General features: G+C 35.2%; 2 protein-coding genes across 2 annotated transcripts; one reads left to right on the top strand and one right to left on the bottom strand.

Annotated features, from left to right (window-relative positions):
• The first annotated feature begins 1,395 nt into the window (after nt 1-1,395).
• Nucleotides 1,396-4,363, top strand: LOC122280114 (protein trichome birefringence-like 38). Its single transcript, XM_043091089.1, has 5 exons — nt 1,396-2,024; nt 2,155-2,326; nt 3,296-3,471; nt 3,573-3,731; nt 3,858-4,363. The coding sequence occupies exons 1-5, from the start codon at nt 1,729-1,731 to the stop codon at nt 4,150-4,152; spliced, it is 1,098 nt and encodes a 365-aa protein (XP_042947023.1). The 5' UTR covers nt 1,396-1,728; the 3' UTR covers nt 4,153-4,363.
• Nucleotides 4,364-15,251: 10,888 nt separating this feature from the next.
• Nucleotides 15,252-18,818, bottom strand: LOC122278033 (protein CHUP1, chloroplastic-like). Its single transcript, XM_043088099.1, has 6 exons — nt 17,541-18,818; nt 17,007-17,138; nt 16,742-16,923; nt 16,541-16,652; nt 15,690-15,824; nt 15,252-15,579 (listed from the first exon to the last, which is right to left on the bottom strand). Exons 1-6 carry the CDS (start codon nt 18,672-18,674, stop codon nt 15,457-15,459), a joined length of 1,818 nt encoding a protein of 605 aa, XP_042944033.1. The 5' UTR covers nt 18,675-18,818; the 3' UTR covers nt 15,252-15,456.
• Between the last annotated feature and the right edge of the window lie 4,434 nt (nt 18,819-23,252).

Genomic DNA, 23,252 nt, shown 5'->3' with positions numbered 1-23,252 from the left:
TGGGAATATCGATCGGTATCCTTTTAAAAACATTTTCACGACCTCTTTAAAAGTCTCCAATTCTGAAATAATATGTATTGTCTAAGAACTTAAACCCGTGATTATATATAAGACGGAGGTGGATGTTAGAAATTTCAAACTAAAGTAAATTACTTTGTGTCATGCTTCGTTTATTATTATCATATTGATGGAAAGACATGCAGGCACAAAAGCAGCTGAATTTTTGTCTCGACACCTTTTCACGTGAAGCGTTTCACTTCAGAAACTAATCAAATATATTAGCCGCCAAGATCAAATTCCTGTATAAGCTTTTCCAAATATTAATCGCTTCTTTTCTTAAATTGTCAAATAACCTTCAGTTCGATCGGAGGAAGGAATCAAGTAAATAAAGAGTATGCCCAGGTTACCATTATTTAAGACAAATCCAGTCATAAAATTAATGGTTTTGAACATAAATCTCGTTTCTTTTTTCAAGAACTTCTTGATTTTCGTGGTCGTTTGCCACTGGAAAATTTCCCAAATATAGAACTTGGGAAGTTATTTTCAAAAAGTCTTCGATTAATTTGCAGAACAAGTGAAAAAGACTCGTAAGTCTCACGTCATTGATGTCAATATTTGCCCTTTGTTTTCAAGAATACAAAGGACTTTCTGTTTGCATATGCTTATTATTTGCTAAAAACGAAACCCAGTTGTGGCAATCGTCGATCGACTTCTCTCGAAACATAGAAATGACTAGAACCCTTCAATCATGGAAGTGAACATATTTGAACGTATCCATTTTATTGCAGAAAATCTTGCCTTACGCTAAATGAGTGTTGTCTAATAATTACTCCTCAAAATAATGAGAATAGTCGTTAATGTGTAAAATCTACTAATGCCCGGTTCAACAACCCAGTGGACCTACCTTGCTTTCACAAAACAACACTAAGCCCGTGGGCGGAACCTCAGTATCAAGATGTTTGGTGCTGGACCTGGCTGAGACTGAGCCTTGGATTTTCTTTTTCTTTTTTATTTCAAGGCTTTCAGGACTGTTTCGATAAACTTTATGCTACTCGACATGTTGCACATGACAGTTTTGTTGACATTAGAATTTTAAAGAATGTAACAGGATTTGATTACATGAACTTGTGAATTTACTTTCTCCCCAAATAATTAAGTGAGCTCACCAATTGTCGTTTAGCCTATTTCGATGCATATTTATCTTCCCGAGACATGCAGACCAGTGGAATGTAATTCACTTCTCAAGAACCCTTATTATGCAAATATTTAATTTCACCGACCGAGGAAAAACATACATAATTTCAAGCCCAACAGACATTACACGAGACAAATGCATCCAACATTTCCAGATCATGTCAGAAGATATTAAAAAAAAAAGTTCCTCTATCATGTAAGCCCTGTTCCTCTCTCTCTCTCTCTCTCTCTCTCTCTCTCTCTCTCTCTGTGTCTGTCTTTCTCGACGTCTAGGGCTCTTTTCTGCCACCTTGATTTTATCTAATTAGTAAAATTGGAATCTGAAAGATCTTGACACCAACACAATTTTGAGATGAGCCCAATCACTTTGTAAAACTGAAAAATAGCCCACAAATAGCTAGATGAGCAGAGCTCCATCATTTGCTCCGTCCTCAGTTTGAACCCGTGGCTTATTTCCCTATATAAACCAAGGTCACGGACAACTTCTGTGCACAGCTTGTCTTTAACATCAACTTTGAGAACCCAAAACCGGAGATGGGGGTTTGTTTCCAGGCCCTCATCTCTGCATTCCTCCATGTCCTGCTCTTGGTGTCTTTGGAGCAAGCAAGAGCAGGGCAATTCCACAATGTGAGCAATTTAAAAGGTAGGAAGCAAGTGAGCGGTGGGTGCAATTTGTTCCAAGGACAATGGGTGTTTGATGCTTCTTATCCTCTCTATGATTCTTCGAGCTGCCCCTTCATAGACCCAGAGTTCGATTGCCAAAAGTATGGCAGACCCGATAAACAGTACCTCAAGTATGCTTGGAAACCTGACACCTGTGACTTACCCAGGTAATCTCGCCTCTTCAGATTCAAAACGTCTGTTTGTTTTCTGGACATAGACACAAGCCCACAGAATTTGTTTAAACTCTTCATTTCCAAAACGTTTTTTATACTATCTGCTTGGTTTTTTGGTCTGTAGGTTTGATGGGATGGAATTTCTGAGGAGGTGGGGAGGGAAGAAGATAATGTTCGTGGGCGACTCGCTGAGTTTGAACATGTGGGAATCATTGTCGTGTATGATCCACGCGTCGGTGCCCAATACAAAAACATCCATCATGAGGAAAGACCCACTGTCTTCTGCGACTTTCCAGGTGAGGAGTTCAATTCCAGCCTTTTTTTTTTTGCCCATTTTGTTTCAAAATCAACACAATTCCGTTCGTTGAATGACTGCAACTCTGCTTTGGACAATTGCCTCACTTTTTTAATATTCTTTTGTGCTCCTGAAAACGGAGGAAACCATGCTCTTTAATCTTTATAGAGTTGCTGTATTTGGATAGTTCGGCTCGCTACAACTCCTCTTGCCGTCCTATGAACACAGCAATAATGGCCGAAATGAAAATGTAATTTATTAGGGACTATCATAATAGCTGAATTGGATGGTATTTTCTGTAGAGAGATTACCATGGGACCATAACCATCATCATTTCATAATTTATATTATATTATTAAATATAAGTAAAAACTAAAAAAATATTTTAATAATTTAATTTTAAATACTTAATTTTGTCTAGGCAGCACTTGTACAGGCTGTGAAGCCTGTGATTAGGGACCGGACAACCCCACACTGAATTGAGGTTGTATTCTTGCCGCCCTCTACAATTATTTTTTTTTATCGTATGTTCCAAATTGGCATTAAATATTAATTGAAAAAGTGCAGCGTCTCAGACTCTCAAATAATAAAAGTCTTATTATATAAGTGTATAAATTACGAGGAAAAAAATAAAAAAGATTCTCAATTAATCATTTTCTTTGGCGCCTTCTGAATTCCTGATTCTGATGGATCGTGACTTTGTGGTTGTGGGCTCGTGGATGAAAAATAATGCTAATGGCTACTGTTTCTCCACGTGAATTTCCCTAATCAACGAGACTCCTGACCGACGCTTGCACCTTTTTCTTGCTGTCCTATAATTCAGTTCGTGAAAAATTAATTATCGTAGAATTATCTCAATTATAAAAAATAAAAAAATTAAAATATATTATAGTAATGTATATTTGTGTGTTTGATTTATAAATTAATTTATTTAATCTTTGAATATGGGGGATATTTTGAGTGCGTGCAGGAATTTGGTGTCACTTTGCATCTATACCGTGCACCATACCTTGTTGATATAGTTAGAGAAGACGTTGGCCGAGTGCTGACGCTGGATTCAATCCAGGGCGGGAAGGCATGGAACGGGATGGACATGCTGATCTTCAACACGTGGCATTGGTGGACCCACACGGGAAGATCTCAACCGTAAGATTATGTTTTTGTCTTTGTAGTTTGTAATATTCTGGCGTGGACCGAGAGGGAGAGTGTTTTTAAGGTGTCTGGTCCTGAGGTTTTGGAATATGCAGGTGGGATTATATAAGGGAAGGGACAAACTTGTACCAAGATATGGACCGTCTGACTGCATTTTATAAGGGGCTCACCACATGGGCCAACTGGGTCGACCTCAATGTTGATCCTACCAAAACCAAGGTTTTCTTCCAGGGCATCTCTCCCACCCATTATCTGTGAGTACACGTCATATGTTGTCCCTTTGCGCTGAACTAATACTTTCACGTACGTTTATATTTTGCGTTAAAAGAGAAATTAAAATTATAGTTTAAAACTATATTGATACTGTTTTCTTAAACCAGGGGCGCAGAGTGGAATCGACCCAAAAAGAATTGTGATGGAGAAGTCGAACCAATATCTGGGTCAACCTATCCGGCCGGTGCACCTCCAGCCACCGCTGTGGTGAACCAAGTGTTAAGTAAGATTAAGAAACCTGTTTACTTGCTTGACATAACGAAGTTGTCACAGTTGAGAAAGGATGCACACCCTTCCTCATATAGTGGTGAGCATCCCGGCATGGACTGCAGCCACTGGTGCCTTCCTGGACTCCCTGATACTTGGAACCAACTACTATACGCAGCTGACCTTGTCATGTGAAAGCTAACATAGCACAGCGATTTTAGTGATCTTTTCAAATCATTTTTTCTGTAATTGTTGGGGGGATAGGAATAAGATGGGGCAAAGGTCAATTGTAAAGTAATTGATTGTCTTAATCACATGTATCTCTCTTTTCTGCTTCAGTGTCTTTTATTGTATGCTTCTCCCAAGACTTTGTTTTAGATAACAATCAGCTCTTGAAGTTGTCTCATTTTATAGTCCACAAAGGTGAGACCAAAAGTGTTTCCACTCACTACAAGAAAAATAGACAATTACGACTAATTAATAGCAACGAAAAGACTATTAGCAACTAAGAAAAATTGATTGCTAATAGTCTTTTCGTTGATATTAATTGATCGTAAAAACTTATTTTTCTTGTAATGACTTCTTTATACCCCAACATATCAAATCCCAATAGCCCAGTACCATACAGAACATACTAGGTCCGGGATTCTGCCAGAAAAACTAGGAAGGAATTCACATTTCACAAGTTATTAGTACAAGTTTCAAATAAACAAGTCTCATGCAAGCACTTCATAAAAAAATAGATCCTATTAATAAAGAATAATTTATTTTATAATTTTTCAACATGGGGTTCACTTTTTTGCAAACAAAGCCTCGTGGTCCAAATTATCTCTCTTTTGCTATTAATGATGGGTTCTTACTTGGTAAGCAGCTATCTGGTGACAGGTGAAATAACATGTTGGGAATCTCGTTCCTTTTGAACTTGATTGGGAAAGCAGCAAAACTTTTCTGCACTACATTGCAGAACTTGAGAGCCCATTCTCCAAACAGTCGACCATGATTCCCTTTAATTAGGAGTGTCAAATCGTGTTAACGGGTCGTATTCGTGTCGTGTCAAAGCATATATATTAGACTATATAGGTAAACCCTAACCCGACCCGTTAAACTTATTGTGTCAAAATCTCAAATCCTAACCCAACCCGTTAATATAACGTGTCGTGTCGTGTCAACCCGTTTTGACCCATTAGTAAATATTACTAAATAAGTTGACACGAAACAATATGACCCGTTTCAAACTGTTTATGTAAATAGGTTGAACATACTTAAAATTAACCAGTTTGACTTGATTAAATTTAACATAATTTTCTATAAATGTTAAAATCACAATATCTATAAAAATTATAAAACTAACTACAAGTCCAAAATGACAATCTAAATAATAAAAATATCGAAATTAAAATTCTAACAATTTTACTTTTGAATAGAATGGTATAATTGTAACTTTAACTTTCTTAACGTGTCAAAACGGGTTGACTCGTTATCAACCCGTTAAGCAATCGTGTCTTAACGAGTCAATCCATTTTGACCCGAACCTATTAAGACTAAACTCTAACCCGCTATTATTGTGTCGTGTTTGTGTTGGGTTAACGGGTCGTGTAACATATTGTCACCCCTACCTTTAATAGACATGTAGCCATGTAGGAGCATAGAAGATTATTGACATATCTCTGCGTTTCTTTCCCATTTCAAGCCACTCAAATTTGCTGAACCATCCTACAAAAGGTTATCACCATAACACAAAATACACAGATAAAAAATTAATAATAGAGCAAGGAATTACAACAGTAGGAGTAACAGAATTCCAACAGCGCATTATGCCAACTATACTTACATGGCGATTCGCCACCCAACTCTATCCAAGAGGCCCAATTTACAGCACAAGGACCTCAAATTTATCTAATCCCACACCACAACCGTAAAAAATCACACAAACACACGCACCCCAAGAGGAAAACCTATTTGGAACGCCCGGATGAGTTGGAAGAGATGACATCCCTGCAGACGCACAAGGCTACGGACCAGCCATAATTTGGGTTGTAAGTGATTCGAGCCAAGTCAAGCTTTTGAATTATCGAGTCAAAAGTTCAAGCTGAGAGCTCATTGAGTCGAGCCGAACCGAGCTCAAATTGATCAAACACGAGCTTGAGCTGAGCCGAGTTATAGTTCAAGTTGAGTTATTTATCGATTGTCTGTAGCATCTAATAAGCCCGAGACGAGTTATGTTATAATTCAAATTTTGTTTATACTCTTTTATATAATTTTTATATATTTTGAATGAAATGAATAATTAAAAATACTAAATTAAAAAAAAATTAATTTAATGAAATTTTTACAATAAATATATAAACCTTACATTGAATTATAAGATGATAACATTTTTACAAACACATTTCTTATATGGTTTCTACATTGTAGTATATGAAACTACCAAGTCCTACATACTAACTATTACACATATTATAAAATATCTATATAATTCATCACTTAAGCACTTAATTAACTAACGTATAATTATGAATTATATTTAAAATATAGACATAAGTAACTAACTACATATTTAATTATGAAGGTAACTATGCTTATATTATTAAAGTTAATGTGTAAAGAAGCATGCATGCATATATATATATATGCATGTGTATATAAGAATACTAAATATAGAAATAAATTATATATATTTAATGATTTACCGATGAGCTATACTCTACTGGAGTTAAGGAGCTTAGTTGAAACTTGAGTATAAACAAATGAGTTTTAACGAGTTTTAACCGAAATGAGTCAAGAATATATCATTTAGTAATTGAGGGGTTTCTATTTTTAGGATCGAACTTTTCTTTTCAAGAGTTGAGTTTAGCTTGAATTTAGCCGAAGAAGTATAAAGGGGACAGATTGATTCATTTACGGCCTGAAATCAGTCGGAACTTGTCCGGACAACTGATGCCAATAAAAAGTTCACTGTACTACCTCCTTTTTATGTTTCGGCCATCAGACGGGATCGTAATTCATGGGCACACTCAATTAGGCTGGATTAGCTAGACTTCCGATTCATTCAGTCAGAAAGTATATGGGCTGGACTGAACTCAAACAATAAGCATTAACTTCAGCCCGCCACGAAGAATACAATAATAGTGGACCAAAATATTTTTATTTGCCATTAAAGGCCCATACAAAAGAAGAAGAATTTGTAAATTCCAATTTCGAAGTTCCAGACCAGAAGAACTGTACATGGTGCAAATGTTAAAAACGCCGGTACTGGTTCTCAAAAATGCAAGGCGGTTGGTGCATGTTTCTATAACTCGATGAAAGAATTCCCTTCTGTGACGCCTCATTTTTTCTTTTTCTTTTTTTTGAAACTATAGAACCATTGTATCGATGTAAAAATGCAAAGATAAAAAAAAATATCTGTCAAAATTACACAGACTGTTCTAACAAAACAGTAGACATAAATGTAAAAATGCAAAGATAAAAAAAATATCTGTCAAAATTACATAGACTGTTCTAACAAAACAGTAGACATAATCTGTATTGAACCATCTTCAATTCAAATTTGCTCATTTTCATGAAATAATGCCCACTTTGCTAACTGATGAGCAGCACAGTTAGCCTCTCTATAAACGAATACAACCCGCCATTAAGATCTTTCCAACAGCATACTTCTAACATCATGTATCAAAGTGTCACAATTAGCACTTATTACTTCATCTGATCTGCCTTTACTGCCTTAACAATGATCTGCGAATCCCCTTCAAAAATTATCCTTGCAAAGCCCAAATCATCACAAACTTCCATCGCCCTTCTCAAAGCTAGACCTTCTGCTAATATAGGATTCACAACAAGTTTTTTGCTAGCACAAACACAAGCCATAATGTCCCCTTGTTCATCCCTTATAATAATTCCACAACCAGCTGTGTTCTGTTTTGTACATATTGATGCATCCCAATTTGCTTTCAAGGTTCTATAAACGAATACAACCCGCCATTAAGATCTTTCCAACAGCATACTTCTAACATCATGTATCAAAGTGTCACAATTAGCACTTATTACTTCATCTGCCTTTACTGCCTTAACAGTGATCTGCGAATCCCCTTCAAGAATTATCCTTGCAAAGTCCAAATCATCACAAACTTCCATCGCCCTTCTCAAAGCTAGACCTTCTGCTAATATAGGATTCACAAGTTTTTTGCTAGCACAAGCACAAGCCATAATGTCCCCTTGTTCATCCCTTACAATAATTCCACAACCAGCTGTGTTCTGTTTTGTACATATTGATGCATCCCAATTTGCTTTCAAGGTTCTATAGCTTGGTTTCTTCCATCTTATAGCACCTTTGTTACTTGTAGAACTAGTTGAACCCTCATCTGCTCATATTAATGAAATTTGGAACAACTCTGTATCTGCAACAGCTGCTAGCACCACCTGTTGAGGACTCTCTTAACTCTTTTCCATAGACCACCTAGTTTCTCCTTATCCAGATCCTTCTCATTATAAAGCAAGCAAACTATAAAACATCCTCATCTAGCTTAGAGCACAAAACTAACCATAAAGCACAAAAGTCTAGAAAAGAACTTGGCCATTTATGTGCTCGTTTTAAATGCACGTAATTAAACCATTATTATTTTTCGGCACCTTGTTAAATTTGGTCGGTCCACCAATAACACTATACAGCAAATATTGACACTTCAAAAATTAAGTTGGTTTTTGTCGCGTATAGAGAGGTTTCGATAATGAATTGAAATATGAAAGTTATAAGTTAAATAAAATATTATTTTTATTTTAAAATTTTAAAAAATTTAATTATTTATTATATTTTATATGAAAGTTTATAAAAATTAAGATAATGAGATAAGATAAAATAAATCGAAATGAATTTTAAATCCAAACCTCACAGAGTTTAGACCAACAGTCATCCCTAAATCCCACTCAATTACCTGAACGGTGGCTTGAAGATGTGAATCATTATCATCAAGCTATATGAAAGCTTGAAAAAGAATAAAATTTCCTTTGTAAAAGAAAATTAATAATATCTTTTTCTTTCTTTCATTTTTATCGAAATTATCCCCTTGACATCTTAATTCAAAACCACGTTAGAATGCAACATATACTCGCCTAAAAGATTAAACAACCAGTTTTATGTCCATCTTAATCACCAAAATTAATAATTGGCTAATGAGATAAAAAGAGAATTCTGTAAATAATAATGAAATAATTTATTAATAATAGTAAAAATTATTTGAGATAAGAAGTTATTGAGTTTTAAAAAATAAATGAGAAAATGTTGAATAAAAATATTATAAAATTAAAATATTATTAGAATATAACTTTTTAATATTATTTTTATTTTAAAGTTTGGAAAGTTGTATTATTTTTTATGTTTTGTTTGAAAGTTTAGAAAAATAGAATAAATAAATAATGATTTCCTAAAAAAAGTGAAGATTTGAAATTAAAAATTATTTATTATGTTGTAAAATAACATTGTTGTAAAATAAATTGTATGACCACCTTGAACTAGCCATCAAATGCATAGTGCATAGTGCTAGCATAGTAAGTTGGCCGACATATGCATAGTGCATAGTGCTAGCATAGTACTTGCATAGTGAGTTGGTCGACATATGCATAGTGCATAGTGCTAGCATAGTACTAGCATAGTGAGTTGGCCGACATATGCATAGTGCATAGTACTAGCATAGTAAGCTAGCATAGTCCCCTTTGTACGCCTATAGATATCGTTGAATTCTTTAAGAAATTCATAAGTTTCATAACTTCTCTGAGCTCTATCTCTCTCTCTCTCTCTCCTTTCGATAGTTTTATAACACGTTATCAGCACGAAAGTTCTGACGATTTTGAAACTAGTAGTCCTCTACTTCAAGTAAGTCTTTTAATATATTTTTGTAGTTTTTAAAATGAATATGAAATATTAAACATACTTATGTTCCTTATTTATATATGTAGAAAATGTCAAATCTTACAAAATTGGAATTCGTTGCTCTTGACATTTCTGGAAAAAATTATTTATCTTGGATCCTTGATGCTGAGATCCATCTGGATGCAATGAACCTGAGAGATACAATTAAAGAAGGAAATCAAGGGTCCCTGCAGAACCGTGCTAAGGCAATGATTTTCCTTCGGCACAATCTTCATGAAGAATTAAAAACTGAGTATTTAACGGTGAAAGATCCACTTATTTTGTGGAATAATTTAAGGGAGAGATATGAACATCAGAAAACTGTAATCCTCCCAAAAGCTCGTCATGATTGGATGCACCTGAGCTTACAAGACTTCAAGAGTGTTAGTGAGTATAACTCTGCACTCTTTAAAATTAGCTCGCTATTGAAATTATGTGGTGAAAAAGTCACTGATGATGACTTGTTAGAGAAGACATATACTACTTTTCATGCCTCGAATGTGCTCCTGCAGAAGCAATATCGAGAGCAAAAGTTCAAGAAATATTCTGAACTTATATCTTGTCTTCTATTAGCTAAGCAAAATAATGAGCTTTTATTAAGGAATCACCAGTCACGTCCTACTGGTTCTATATCATTCCCTGAAGTGAATGGTACTAGATTTACATCATTCCCAAAAGCGAATGATGCATCTTTTCAAAGAAAAAGGGGGCGTGGACGTGGTAAGAAAAATTATAGAAGTGGAGGTCCTAGAAGTGACCACACTAAAAGGGAAAATAATAGATATACACCGTACCACCAGAAGTGGTTCAACTCAGAGAAGGACAAAGGTCTTCAAAATAAATTTTTAAAGAAATATGAAGATGGATGCCATAGATGTGGTATGACTGGACATTGGTCTTGTACCTGTCGTACAGCTAAGCACTTGGTTGACTTATACCAATCTTCTATAAAAGAAAAAACAAAGAAATTTGAAACAAATTTTGCTGAACCATCATATGCTTTAGATTCTATAGATGGAGAAGATATTACAAGCCTTGACGTTTCTGATTTCTTTGAGGATTCTAGTGGTAGAGTTAATCATGGAAGTGTTCCTTTTTAATTAATGTATTTCCTTCATATTATTGTAAAATATTTTTATTCTGCAATATTTTGTAGTAATGAAAGTTTTATATATTTTGTAGAATCATGAGTCTTATTGATGAACTTTCTATCTCCGAGATGAATAATAAAGATGTATGTTTAGCTGACAGTGCTACAACTCAACAATTCTTAAGGATAAAAAATATTTTCAAAATCTAACATTGAGTAAAGCCTATGTTCATACCATTTCCGGTTCATCGAATTTAATTGAAGGCTCCAGAAGAGCTTATATTGTGTTGCCTAATGGCACCAAATTTTGTATTGATGATGCTCTATTTTCTTCACAATCTAGAAGAAATTTATTGAGTTTTAAAGATATATGTCGTAATGGTTGTCATATTGAAACCATTAACGAAGACAAGAAAGAGCATCTTCTCATTACTAAAATAATTTCGAGCCAGAAGCTCGTATTAGAAAAACTGTCTGCCCTCTCATCTGGATTGTATTATACAGAAATGAGAACAATTGAATCACATGTTGTAATGCATCAGAAGTGCATTGATCCCAAAATATATATGACTTGGCATGATCGCCTTGGACATCCGGGATCAATAATGATGAGACGAATAATTGATAATTCGTATGGACATCCCCTAAAGAATCAGAAGATTATCTTACCCAATGAATATCCATGCTCTGCATGTTCTCAAGGTAAATTGATTATCAAACCATCTATCTCAAAGGTTGTTTTTGAATCTCCATCTTTTTTACAAATGATTCATGGAGATATATGTGGGCCTATTCAACTATCAAGTGGACCGTTCAGATATTTTATGGTTTTAATTGATGCATCAAGTCGATGGTCACATGTTTGTCTACTTTCCACTAGAAATGCCGCATTTGCTAAACTTCTTGCACAAATAATTAAGCTACGAGCACAATTCCCTGACTATCCAATTAAAACTATTCGATTGGATAATGCAGGAGAATTTACATCTCAAGCTTTTGATAATTATTACATGTCAATAGGAATAGATGTTGAACATCCAGTTGCTCACACATACACTCAAAATGGTTTAGCTGAATCATCGATTAAAAGGCTTCAGCTAATCGCTAGACCTTTACTCATGAAACCAAATCTTCCTATTTCCGCTTGGGGACATGCTATAATTCACGCAGCATCATTAATTCGAGTTAGACCATCAGCATATCACAAATATTCACCATTACAGCTTGCATTTGGTCAACAACCAAATATTTCTCATCTTCGTATTTTTGGATGTACTGTATATGTTCCAATTGCATCTCCACAACGTACAAAGATGGGCCCTCAACGTAGACTTGGGATATATGTTGGGTTTGATTCTCCATCTATTATCAGATACCTTGAACCTCTTACAGGGAATATGTTTAAGGCACGTTTTGAGGATTGTCATTTTGACGAATCCATTTTTCCAACATTGGATAATGAGAAGTCGGTGTCTGAAGCACGACAGGAAATTACTTGGGAAAATAAACATCTTTCCCAATTTGATCCTCGTACAAAAGAATGTAATCTAGAGGTTCAAAAGATTATTCATTTGCAAAGTGTTGCAAACCAATTACCGGATGTATTTACTGACACTAAAGGTGTGGTAAAATCATATATTCCTGCTGTTAATGTTCCAGCAAGGATTGTAGTCCCTGAAGGACAAGTTGCCAAAATAGCAATAGGCGAGTCTAAGATACGCCTGAAGCGTGGACGGCCTATTGGTGCTAAGGACAAAATTCCTCGGAAGAGGAAAATACAAAATGAATTTGGTACTCCTGAAGAGTCCATACCAACACAGGCCATAAGAGTAATTGATGCTCCTAAAGAGAGTAAATCTCCTGAGAAAGAACCTCCTGAAGAGGTATTTCATGAAATATCTTCCCTTGAAAAGGGACAGGTACCTGAAAATAACGAGATCTCGATACATTTCATAAGTACAGGAGAAATTTTGAATAAAAATAAAACTGTTGTTGACAACATATTTTCATATAAAATGGCTCTTGACATTACCAGAAGTAATGAAAAAATTGAGCCAAGAACTGTCGAAAAATGTCGACGTAGAGATGACTAGCCAAAATGGAAATCAGCTATTGAAGCTGAATTAAACTCGCTAGCAAAGCGAGAGGTCTTTGGACCAATTATACAAACACTAAAGGGTGTAATGCCCGTTGGATATAAATGGGTATTTATACGTAAACGTAATGAAAGCAATGAAATTGTGTGATATAAAGCACGACTTGTTGCACAAGGTTTCCTACAGAAACCGGGGATTGATTATGAGGAAACATACTCTCCTGTTATGGATGCAATCACATTCAGATATTTGATCAGTTTGGCAGTTATACAAAAATTGAATATGCAATTGATGGATGTGGTCACTGCATATTTATATGAATCATTAGATCATGACATATATATGAAAATCCCTGAAGGATATAAAATGCCTGAAACTTCTAATCTGAGTACATCCAGAAGTATGTATTCTATTAAGGTTCAAAGATCTTTATATGGGTTAAAGCAATCCAGACGCATGTGGTATAAACGCCTTAGCGAATATCTATTGAAAGAAGGATTTGAGAATAATCCAATATGTCCATGTGTTTTTATTAAGAAATCAGACTCTGGATTTGTTATTATTGCGGTTTATGTTGATGATCTAAATCTTGTTGGAACTCCTGAAGAGATCAGAAGAACCGCTACATATTTAAAGAATGAATTTGAAATGAAGGATCTTGGCAAAACAAAATTTTGTCTCGGCCTGCAGCTCGAGCATTTGCCAAATGGAATTCTCATTCATTAGTCAAATTATACAGAGAAAGTCTTGAAACACTTTTACATAGACAAAACTCATCCCCTGAGTACTCCAATGGTTGTTAGATCACTTGATGTGCAGAAGGATCCATTTCGTCCTTGTGAAGACAATGAAGAAATTCTTGGTTCTGAAATACCTTATCTCAGTGCAATTGGAGCCCTGATGTATCTTGCAAATTGCACTCGGCCTGATATTCCATTTTCAGTTAATTTACTTGCAAGATATAGTTCCGCACCAACTTGAAGACATTGGAATGGCATTAAACATATCCTTTGATACCTTCGAGGTACGGTTGATATGGAATTATTTTATCAACATGGTTCAAGTCCACAATTAGTTGGATATGCAGATGCAAGTTATCTTTCAGATCCACACAGAGGTAGATCTCAAACTGGATATGTATTTACTTATGGAAATTCTGCTATATCATGGAGATCTGTCAAACAAACACTATCTGCTATCTCTTCAAATCACGCAGAGATCATTGTAATTCATGAAACAAGTCGAGAATGTATTTGGCTAAGATCAATGATCCAACATATTCAAGAAAAGTGTAGCCTTCCAGTGATTAATGATAGTCCAACAACTTTATACGAAGATAATGTTGCTTGTATTACTCAAATTAGAGGGGGATATATCAAAGGTGATAGAACCAAACATATTTCACCTAAATTCTTTTATACTCATGAACTTCAAGAGAAATGTGAAATTAAAATCAAGCAGATACGATCAAGTGATAATCTGGCAGATTTATTCACAAAAACATTACCAATTACAACATTTAAGAAGATTGTGCAAAACATTGAAATGCGGAGACTTGAAGACCTTTTATCATGCATTTTTCAGGGGGAGTAATGTCTTGAAGACTTATACTGATTATACTCTTTTTCCTTCGCTAAGGTTTTTTCCCACTGGATTTTCCTTTGCAAGGTTTTAATGAGGCAATCTTAAAGCATTTTACGGTACACATGAATATTGTACTCTTTTTCCTTCGCCATTGATTTTTTCTACAAGGTTTTTCCTTGACAAGGTTTTAACGAGACATATTCATTATATGTGGTCATCCAAAAGGGGAGTGTTGTAAAATAACATTGTTGTAAAATAAATTGTATGACCACCTTGAACTAGCCATCAAATGCATAGTGCATAGTGCTAGCATAGTGAATTGGCCGACATATGCATAGTGCATAGTACTAGCATATGCATAATGCTAACATAATACTAGCATAGTGAATTGGCCGACATATGTATAGTGCATAGTGCTAATATAGTAAACTAGCATAGTCCCCTTTGTACGCCTATATATATCGTTGAATTTTTTAAGAAATTTATAAGTTTCATAACTTCTTTTAACTTGATCTCTCTCTCCTTTCGATAGTTTTATAACATATTAGAATTATTTAGAAAAAAAATTATTGTCACTTAACAGATTGTAAAGCATTAGCTGTAGGATAGAAGGACAAAGTTGTAAATTGAAGGACAGCATCTTTGGCGGCAGAAGCCGCGTAATTAGTTCATTTATCAGAGTAATTCACAGTAAACTAACCCATACGCAATAATTAATGTTTCTAAGTCAAGATCGCTGGCTGCCATTGTATTCACAAACATCAAGTACCTTTACAACAAAAACTAGGCGAAATTCTGAAGCTGAGTCTGCTACAGATTAACAAGGTTTACGACGGCCTGCATACAAATTTCTGTTGTTGCTGGTTTTGGCATTGTACATGGCATGATTTTGCTTTGTCTCTCAGCTCTTGAAACGCCCTCATTGTTTCCACATCAAAGCCACCAGCAAACTGGCCAAGAAAAAGCAAGCACATTACATTTGCATCCCCCATCAATAATGTATTTAAAACAAAACAAAAAACCCTGAATTCTCGACCATAGAAATGGGGAAATAATTTACCTGATGTACTCTGAATGCAAATCTCACACATTGAACAATGAGCTCTTCTTCTTCTGGACCACTGCCAACTGTTTCGAGCTCTGCAGATACTCTCTTCATGTACTTCGTAGCCAATTTTACAGATGCCAACTTGATCTGCACCATTTTTCAGCATTTTGTATAAATGAGCTATAATTGAGCATGCAGTTACTTAAATTCAACATCCAACTAGGATGTCAAATGAAAAATGTAAAGTGGACAGGTAAAGTGTACAACTCTAACCCCACTGATTTACAGCCCACTTCACTACATAAAAATCTAGCCAGCTATAGGCATAATAACCAATTCACAACAGTGGTTTGACGTAACAATGCTGCAAAAGTAAGCACAATATTTCTCTGCTACAAGTGAGGGGTTTGAATAAAATTTCGGGGAGTGGAGAAATATCTAAAAAGAAACAAAACTTTTTTGATTTTTTATCAGTTGGATGGATCCTTAAAGTCATGTGTGAGAAGCAGAGTAGTAATATCTAACATATATTGAGTATCTCACAAACAGAGAGTTATGGAACCACATAAATGGTCAACAGAGAGGAGGAAATGGACAAACAGACAGACACATTTAAGAATCCGGAAGTTCTCATGTGCGCGCATGCAGGTTTGCAGAGAGAGAAAAAAATGAAGCAAAAGCAAAATGTAAACCTTCCTTCTGTCATCTTGCGACCACTATTCCTAGTTATGCTCCATGGTGCAGTACTGGTGAAACCTTCATTAGAAGGGACCACCTGAAATCTATTAATTAATCTACCAAAAGAGCCAAACTGGTCGGTCTCTAGAAAAGTTGTAAACAATGTCTCAGAGAAACCAAATTACCTGGCTTACAAAACCAGCATCGAGCATCCAATCCGTAGGAATATTATAAACTTTATATTTCTTTGAGGCAGATTCTCTCAAACGCGAGAGATTGTACACACCATGTTCTAACCTGTTCATAGTTATAAGAAATAACACAATTAGAGAACAAAATGGAAACATTCATATAATATATAAAATAGTTATGGAAAAGAGCATTACTTTTCGAGTAAAGCCTGCATTTTCTTAAGGGCCGGGACGCACGGTTGTCGGGCATCGTCGCGAAAGGAGGAAGCCTCGGATTCGAGTTTCTTGAGATCACAGTACCCGAATGCCGCCTCGCGCAGTGCATCTGCCTTCTGCTCCGGCCACTCAAAGTGCTTCAGAACCGCTCTTTCGTCCACCTAAAACTCAAAATAAGGAAATGATTCAGATCAAAGTAACAGATACTGCAAAAAATTAAAAATAAAGTAAAAAAGAAGTGTACCAGGTAGCAGAGCTCGTCGTCGAGCCATTTAACAAAAGGAACAACATCCTCAATGTCCGTAAATGCTGCACTCTCAACTTCTTTTATCAGAAATCTTATGAAGTCTCCCTGAGTTTCTACGTCTGACTTAATCTGAAAAGAAATCACATTAAACGTGAAAACTCAAATCAAACCAACAATCGCTAAAAACCCGATCAGCCCAATGGACTAAACAAACGAAGAAATTTGGTCATATATTACAAAATGGGAGTATTTCCAAACAAGTTTGGATTGCCACTAGGGTTCAACAAAATTACACCTTTTTTGGTTTGTCTTGTTTTGATTCTTTTGATTTTGAAAAGGGTACGCCGAATATAAACAGTGTCTTATCTGCCAAGCGATTTAAGATCAAATCCAAGAAACAAAAAGTGCACCCACAGGCAACAGTAAAGACACAGATGCTCCTGTCAGTAGTCACTGACAAATAAAACCTCCAGTGTTAAAACTGTAAATACGACCGGATAAAGCAAACCACGACCGATTGCCGGGACTTACCGCGAGCAAATGAGAAGACCGGTTCTCGATTTCGCCGATCATGTCACGAGTGTTGGCCGTGGCCGGTGCCGCCTCCGAGGTGGTGCCTGAATCCCTTCGGGAGTCCCTTCGCATTAAGGAGTGGTAGAACTCCACCACCTCAGGCTCCCTCCTCACTTTCGCCGGCACCCCCTTCAACCCCTTCGGTGGCGGGGGAGGCGGTGGAGGCACCATTCTCTTCGCTGGAGGCGGCGGAGGAATCGGTTGCTCCGTTGGCGCATTGCTCTCGGAAGTGAAAAAAGGACTGTTTGGCGATGTACTAGGTGATAAGGTTGTGGATGATGGTCTAGGTGGTGGTTTTGGGACCCTAGGGAGGCGAGATCTGAGATTCGAGAGAGCCGATTCGGAAGACTCGGCGAGGTCCTCCGAGTTACACCTTGAGTGCCTTGGTCTCTCATTTTCTGTGTCCTCTTTCTTCGAATCCGGTCCTTCGAGCTTCTGGTTCTCAAAACTCAAACTGCTGTCCACACATTTGGTTCCCTTTTTCAAGTTCTTTATGAGATTTGATTTCACGGACACCTCTATTAGGCCCTGAAACCTCTGGGAAGATGAAATGTCGTCATTGTCCATGATCAGCTCTACTCTGTTGCGATCCAACGCTGTTCTCTTCAACTCCGAAATATCAGCCTCCATTGCCTTGACTTTCTTCTCGCTCTCTTTTCTCTCATCCTCCATCCTCGTCTTTAACCCTTCCAGTTCCATTCTCAACGTCTGGTTCTCAATCTCCAAGCACTCGATTCTGTTGGAGGCTCTTTGGAGCTCTGCATCCTTGGCAAATATCTCGTTCTCAAGAACAGGGACAATGGCGACGGACTCCTTCAAAAGCTTGTACTCGAGGAGCTCGGTCTTCAAGCGTGACTCTTTCTCACGGAGCTCCTCGACCAGACGAATCAGCTCCGTAACATCAGGTGGGCGAGGCTGGACCTGAGCTGACGAGCGTGGGAAGTAAACCCCGAAGGACCTGGAGAACACCGCTTTCTGGGGAACCTTAGCCGAGCTCGGTGATGGCAATGGTGGTTTCGGGGGCGTCTCTTGCTTCGAGCAGGACGGAGACTTCTGCAGCCCCATGGCCAGTCTCACCTTCCCAGCCACCATTGCAACTCACTCTCTCTAGCTACTCACTCACTCTCTGTATCTCCAAAAGAACATAGATGAAGTGAAACCACTGGGTTCTGTTTTTTCCTCGGACTCTGTTTTTTTTTTTTTTTTTTCCCAAGTCCTCTAGTCTATAATCCACCGGGGATAGAGTGAAGCCTATAAAGACGTCGCTGTCGGGGGGAGAGAGGATAGAGTTTGAACTTAAGTTTCCGAGGGATGAGAAAATAATCATGGCATTTCCCAATAATGATTAATTAGAAGTTAGTAAAGATAGAGAACAGTCAAAGTATACGCTGTGTTAAAGAGAGGGCAAAGCTAAGAAGCTCCAAAAACGAGGAACGGTCTCTTCTTTTCTCGGATCCGGTTTGAAAAACCAATAAATAAAAAAAAAATCTACTTTTCATCCTCACACTTCATACATCACACTTATTTTAATTTTTTTTTATTTTTTTATAATAAATATATAATGTGTAAATGATAAATAGAATAATTTAATTAGTTTAATAAAAATAAAATAAAATAAAAAATAATATTTTATTATATAAAATATGTAATATGGGATAATGTGTAACATTTCTCATAAAATAAGGGATTGGTTTGTTATACACAAGTTCACAACTCATCTCGTAATATTTTATCTTATATAATTTTTTTAATTTTTATATAAAATATAATAAAAAATTTTATTTTTTAAATTTAAAAATAAAATTAATATTAAAAAATATATTATAATAATATTTTATTTAATTTTCAACAAAAACATATAATTTTATATGAACTATACAACTAAACAAGGTCTAAAATTACGTTTAAATAGTAAAAATATTTTACTTTATCGTTGCAGTTTTCTTAATTTTTCATATAAAATATAATAAATAATTTAATTTTTTTAAATCTTAAAATAAAAATAAAAATATTAAAAAGTAATATTATAATAATATTTATTCAACTTTTATCTAAAATCATCTTCTCTCAGCTCACCATCCAAATAACTTCTTATATCCTTGAGATTATTTGTCCAAAATCGTTATAATAAGAGGAAAGTATAATTCTTATATATAGTGTTTTTTTGTCTCTCCTAGTTGAAGAAAATTGTACGTATTTGTCAATTATGTGAGCAGCCATGCATGCCCCCTGTCTTTCTTCCAGAATGGTCAAAGAAAACACCTTGTTTAGAAATGAAAAGTGATCCAAAAGAAGTATTAGATCGACCTCTCACACATAAGGAAAAAGATTATGCATCAAGAAGCTCTGAATATATTATTGTTGCTGATAATCAACAAGGGTCTTCAAAGCTACTACACATGTACAGGCAGACACATGCTTGATATGTTTTTTCCATGTCCAAATCTGATTAGCAGAAAAAGAAATGGTTGATATGATATTGTGGGAGATTTAAGATGGATATTGAAGAAACCCAATTAACTGAGGAACATCATTGTACCTGAAATTTGTTTGATTACATTAACTACTACAATGATAGGGAAAATCGCAAAAGTAAATGAAATTAGGTTTGGAAGGAAATTAAGCAGGAAAGGAATGTGACAAGAGGTACTACCGCTACGTACTGGGAGTGGGGAGGGAATAAATGTATAAACGAAAAGTGGTCCTCCAATCCTAGCTAATAGCTACCTCTGTGTCACTTGTTTGCACGCAAGGGGCAACAAGTCATTAACCTACCTGCATCGACCACACTCCGTTTTGTTAATGCATTAGGTCTGGATTTTTGCCACTTTTGCCTCCATTTTTGCCACTTTTAGTTTCATGTGATCGTCTGTATTTTCTTACAATAAAAATAATTTTATAATTTGAAATCATATCAAATTACATTAATTTGTATAATTATTTTTATGTAATCATTTTATAATTAGAGTATTTCTCATTTTTTTTAGTTTTCATAAATACTTTAATTACATATATTACATAAAAATAAAATTATTTTTATTATAAATTAAATTATGTCAATTTTGTAAATTTATTTTTATGTTTTCTCCGTATTTCATTGAAATGATTACATCCACGACACTTTTTTACTCCTTTAACAAACGGAACAACTATTAAATAGTGTTGTAGACGGCCATATGGTACGGCAGTAATTTCGATTTTCATAACATTACCTTGCCCGAAAACTCAGTACAAATTTATGGAGACTTGCACTATAAGCATGGAGGTGAGGCTAATGGTCGTTTCGGGAATGCATGTCTTTTTTATCACACGAGGTGCGAGTCAGAGACCATTGACAGCATATCACATGCATGCCAACACTGAAATGAAATCGTGGATTACCGATCGAAGACGTTGAATGGATGGCATCGATGTTGTCACGTCTCTATTACTCTAAAGCCATTAATAATCAACAGCTCACTCTTATATATATGTTTCTTTTGCAAGGTACCCAGTACGTACTCTCTCGTCCAAACGATGTAATGACCACACAAGGGCCTAGAACACAGAGCTAATTAAAATTAAAAAAAAAATTACTATTTTGCTATCTTGTCTCCAACAGAGTATTAATTACTTAAAGTTTTGCTATCTTTTTTGGTAACATATCGCAAGTTTGGCTCGTCCCTTTCGGAATTCGTCAAGATCAAATGGTACACCACACCACCATATGATATGCTTTTTAGGTTTTGGGTACATATTATATTTTAAATTATGTAAATTTATAATTTATTTTTTATTGTATTTTTTCTTAAAATGAATGATAAATATTGGTCAGATTTATATAATAAGTTGAGATGAGATGAGATGATTTGTGAATAATAATAAGATATTTGAGTTTAAATGAAATGAGTTAGAAATAATATTTTAAATTAAAATATTGTATGGAGTTTTGAAAGATGAGAAATAAAAAATTGAATAAAATATTATAAAATTAAAATATTGTTAACTTATAATATTTTAACTTTTTATTTGAAACAGTTTAATTATTTTTTGTATTTTATTTAAAATTTTAAAAAAATTATAATAATTATATAATGATAATATAAAATAATTAAAAATTAAAAAAATATTTATATTTATAATATTTAGATATTAAAATGTGTTGAAAATGTCTCTATCGAATGGTTGGCTTTAAACTAGGTCAATACATATTTTGCGCAGAGATGGAGTGTAAAGTGTAAACCTGCACAGCACTGTCAACATGGACAAACCAGCAAGTTGACACAAAGAAAAACCAGTTTACTTTATAGAATCCAGAAAGGTCGCGTGGATAATAGATTAGATGGATGGGGTCAGCTTGAGTATCGGTCCTATGCAACCCTAGAGAAGAGACATGCATTTAAAAAGTAATCTCTCGGTATAAAATGAAAAAGTGGTCTCGTAGTTGTCCCAAAGCTAAACAACCTATGCTGCTAGGCTGTCCAGCCCCCTTTCCCCCCGTTATAAAAAATTTCTTAATTTAAAATATAATTATATAAATTTTTTAATTTATATAATTTAAGAAGAATATTTTTTTTTTAAATTAATTAAGTTGTTATACTCATCATTTAATATACTATACATTGTAAATTAGTTTAAAAAAATAAAATCTAAAATAAATAAAAATAAATATAATATAATATATAAAAATGATGAATAGTAAAATTATTTTTTTATTTTTTTTTATCAATGTATGGGTGGTGGGTTCGGTTGCTAATATTATGAAAAGGATGAACAGAAACTCCAGCTTTGAAAAATAGACATGTGAAAGCGCCCAGAAGGGGTACTAAAATAGTTTTCACAAGCTACATCCTTTCTAGCAAAGCCAAACTACTTTTTGTTTTATTACGAATTTTCGCTACATAGTGACAGCCAACAGAAATAGCTTTTTGACTAACTTGGCTACCCCTAACATAGACATGCCTATTCTCTGACAACCATAAAAGCACGGATTTGCTATGCCCTAATGATTTGATAAAAGTAAACGATGATGGACACCCTTTGTTAACATTATGTTTTGCACGTTTTTGGGTTAAGCTGTCAGCGACTCAGATTTTTTATCTAGATCTTGCAAATACAAATAAATCACAGCTAGACGAGAAGTCGTGAGGGTGACAGGAGAGTTTTCGATACTAAAATCAGTATCATTTTAGAGTTTAGTATAAATATATAGAGAATTCTTAATACATAAGAATCACTTTACTCATTCCCTGTATTAATAGTATATATCATTTTAATTGTCTTCTTAATCAAGTATCATAAATACTGTGTGGCTTTCTGTCCTTTTTACCTAATAGCAGGTGTCTTTAGTCAGTTTTCTCTACTTGTTGTCAAGAGATCAAAGATTTTTCCTATTTACCGCCTATCCACCTATACAAACCCTCTGTGGCTAAATGGCATAAGGGAGAAGTTAGGGTGACGTGCCTCTTGCTCCCCTCCCTTTAGGATCGAGAAGCCTTGGTGGACCAAAGGGTTGTTTGGCCAGCCCAGGCTCCTTATATCTGAGCCTAGAGGAAAAATTCTCTTACATCCTGCATTAACAACAATTACAATATTGAAAACTCACATCTAGTGTGTTTATTAGAGAAGCAATGTTGCCATATCTTTATTATATTTTTTTGTTATTTTGAATTATACCGATCAATATGTTAT

This window comes from Carya illinoinensis, chromosome 10, assembly GCF_018687715.1.
Source record: "Carya illinoinensis cultivar Pawnee chromosome 10, C.illinoinensisPawnee_v1, whole genome shotgun sequence".
NCBI lineage: Eukaryota > Viridiplantae > Streptophyta > Magnoliopsida > Fagales > Juglandaceae > Carya > Carya illinoinensis.
This window is presented reverse-complemented; position numbering and strand designations above follow the sequence as displayed.

Coding starts and splice junctions, on each gene's coding strand:
- LOC122280114 (XM_043091089.1), top strand. CDS start 1,729: ATGGGGGTTTGTTTCCAGGCCCTCATCTCTGCATTCCTCCATGTCCTG. Junction 2,327..3,295: donor TGTCTTCTGCGACTTTCCAG/GTGAGGAGTTCA, acceptor GAGTGCGTGCAG/GAATTTGGTGTCACTTTGCA. Junction 3,732..3,857: donor ATCTCTCCCACCCATTATCT/GTGAGTACACGT, acceptor TTCTTAAACCAG/GGGCGCAGAGTGGAATCGAC.
- LOC122278033 (XM_043088099.1), bottom strand. CDS start 18,674: ATGGTGGCTGGGAAGGTGAGACTGGCCATGGGGCTGCAGAAGTCTCCG. Junction 17,139..17,540: donor GGTCTTCTCATTTGCTCGCG/GTAAGTCCCGGC, acceptor ATTTCTTTTCAG/ATTAAGTCAGACGTAGAAAC. Junction 16,924..17,006: donor ACGACGAGCTCTGCTACCTG/GTACACTTCTTT, acceptor TTTGAGTTTTAG/GTGGACGAAAGAGCGGTTCT.